Raw genomic sequence first — 2,508 nt, forward strand, 5'->3', positions numbered from 1 at the left:
AAAAAAAATCTTGCAAACATTGTGAGTTTTCTAGGATTTTACTGGGATTTGCTCAATTATACAAAAACTACAACTGCCAGTCTTAATAAGCCCTTTTCAGCCTTGGGCTCTCTATGATGCTGCTGCATGACTGTGCCTTATTTTCTTTTTTAGAAGTCATATATACATATATATAGGCATAGTGGCTAAGACATTTAACTGTTAACTAGAGGTCCATTGGTTCAAACCCAACAGGTACACTGCAGGAGGAAGATGAGACTATCTAATTCTATGAAGATTTAAAAGATTTATAGCCTTGAAAACCCAATGGGTGTCACTATGAACCAGATTCATAGAAGTCCTTTTGCCTACTTTGATTTTATTTAAGGTACTGTGTTAAATCATTCTGAAGTCTTAAAAAATGATTTTAGAGTCACAACTTGTAATGAAACTTTGGTGGAAGACTCTTTCTTGATTTGATACTTCTTTGCTGAGAAAGTTATATTTTATAAACCACTGTGTACTGGCTCTTTTATCTATATTATAGTTTTTATCTCTTTAGCTCATCTCTCTACACTTAACATTTTAACATAGGTCATGAAAAGTTAATTTACATTTTAAATATTCTGTCTGGCAATCTTTTAAGTTAATGCATTTTAAAATCACACATAAGCTCAGCCAATCATCCCACAGCAACATTTTGACAAATACTTCCTGATATTTTCTTATATGTTTAATTTGTTCTTCACCCCTATTATCTCATTGGAAATTTATTTCAACACATTATGAGAATTTAGTATCTACATTGTTTTTTCAAAAATGTTATGCTTTTACTGAACAACAAATCCCCATCAAAATGAATAATTTCTATCAGATATAAAAAAATACAAATTACATTATTTCTCTGTAGTAAACCATGTACCATATCGTTGTTGTTGTTGTTATATGCTGTGGAGTCGGACCCGACTCAAAGCGACCCCTCCTTGGGTTTCCGAGGCAATATCACTATGGAAGTAGATTGCCCCATCTTCCTTCCAAGGAGTGCCCAGTATAGCAGTCAGTAACTTAACAAGTCATGCTTATTGCTGAGGCCCCCTTTTCATAGAAAAAATACCACTGCAAGTTATGATAGAGTTATAGTATTATTTTTAATTAGTTTGCCAAGTATAAAATTAATCATATAGAAGCAATGCATAAATCATACCAAAACTTGGTAAAATAAGGGCACAATAACTTGATACAACACAAAAGAAGGAATTAAATGGGATGAGTAAGTCAACTAACCAATATTTTGGAAATACCACCTTTATCCATTTTGGTACTGTCATTCTGACAAATTGTGCTCAGTGTTGATACCACATAAAATGCTTTTTCATCCACCTCACCAAGGACCCCTTGACTTCTTTATTCCTCACAGTGTATATAAGGGGGTTCAAGACAGGTGTGAAGATGGTGTAAAAAGCTGAGACTACCTTATCACGGTTCACTGAATGGTAAGATTTAGGCCTCATGTAGATGAACATGATAGTACTAAAGAAAACTCCCACAACAGCCAGGTGAGAGGAACAGGTTGTAAAGGCTTTCTTCCGGGCAGCAGTTGACTGCATGTGGAGCACTGCAACCAAGATTAGGCTGTAGGAGGCCAAAATGAGGGCCAAAGGAATTAAAAGCATGAGAATGCAACAGGCATACATGAAAAACTCAAACATTTTGGTGTCAGCACAGGCAAGGCGCACTAGTGATGGTGCCTCACAAAAGAAGTGATTGATTTCCCGTGAGTGGCAGTAAGGGAAGCTCAAAGTGGCACTTGCCTGCATTAACCCATCAACCCCTCCCAGGAGCCAGGAACCTGCTGTCATGAGCAAGTAGAGCCTCCGATTCATGAGTATGGCGTAGCGCAATGGGTGACATATGGCCACATAACGGTCATAGGACATAGCCGCTAAGAGGAAGCATTCACCCCCTCCCAGAGTAAGAAATAGGAAGATTTGTGCTCCACAGCCTGTGCGAGAGATAGATCTAGAGTCCACTAGATAGCTGGTTGCCATTTTGGGAACAATGGTGGTGACCAGCATCATGTCCATGAGGGAAAGCTGGCTAAGCAGGAAGTACATGGGTGTGTGGAGTCGTGGCTCAATGTGGATGAGAATGATCATAATGGAATTGGCCATCAGTGAGATGATGAAGATCATGAGCACCATGGCAAAGAGGAATAGGTGCAGTTGTGTGTGGTTAAAGAGCCCTAGAAGAATGAAGTTTGTATCTGCGGTGTCATTTGTATTCTCCATGGTTCTACTGGTACCTGAAAGATGTAAGAATGATAAAGAAATGAGATTTGCTTAAAAGGAAGATTAAGCATATATAAATATTGCAAACATTCTTCAAATATTAATTTATAGTAAAATTCTTTCATGCCAAGCATATACCAAAAACAACCTTCATATCATTAAAATATGTAAATGTAAATCTTTCACAAAAGATGTATACAAAGAAAACTACAAAATGTGATTATAAAAAATTATAAGATCT

At 37.1% G+C, this 2,508-nt stretch overlaps 1 protein-coding gene across 1 annotated transcript; it reads right to left on the minus strand.

Annotated features, from left to right (window-relative positions):
* Window positions 1-1,322: 1,322 nt before the first annotated feature.
* LOC103212038 (olfactory receptor 2T33-like) lies at window positions 1,323-2,267 on the minus strand. Its single transcript, XM_007958038.1, has one exon. It carries the CDS (start codon window positions 2,265-2,267, stop codon window positions 1,323-1,325), a length of 945 nt encoding a protein of 314 aa, XP_007956229.1.
* Window positions 2,268-2,508: the final 241 nt, after the last annotated feature.

Source organism: Orycteropus afer, unplaced genomic scaffold (genome assembly GCF_000298275.1).
Source record: "Orycteropus afer afer isolate SDZICR_OR568_19922 unplaced genomic scaffold, OryAfe1.0 scaffold00840, whole genome shotgun sequence".
Taxonomy (NCBI): domain Eukaryota; kingdom Metazoa; phylum Chordata; class Mammalia; order Tubulidentata; family Orycteropodidae; genus Orycteropus; species Orycteropus afer.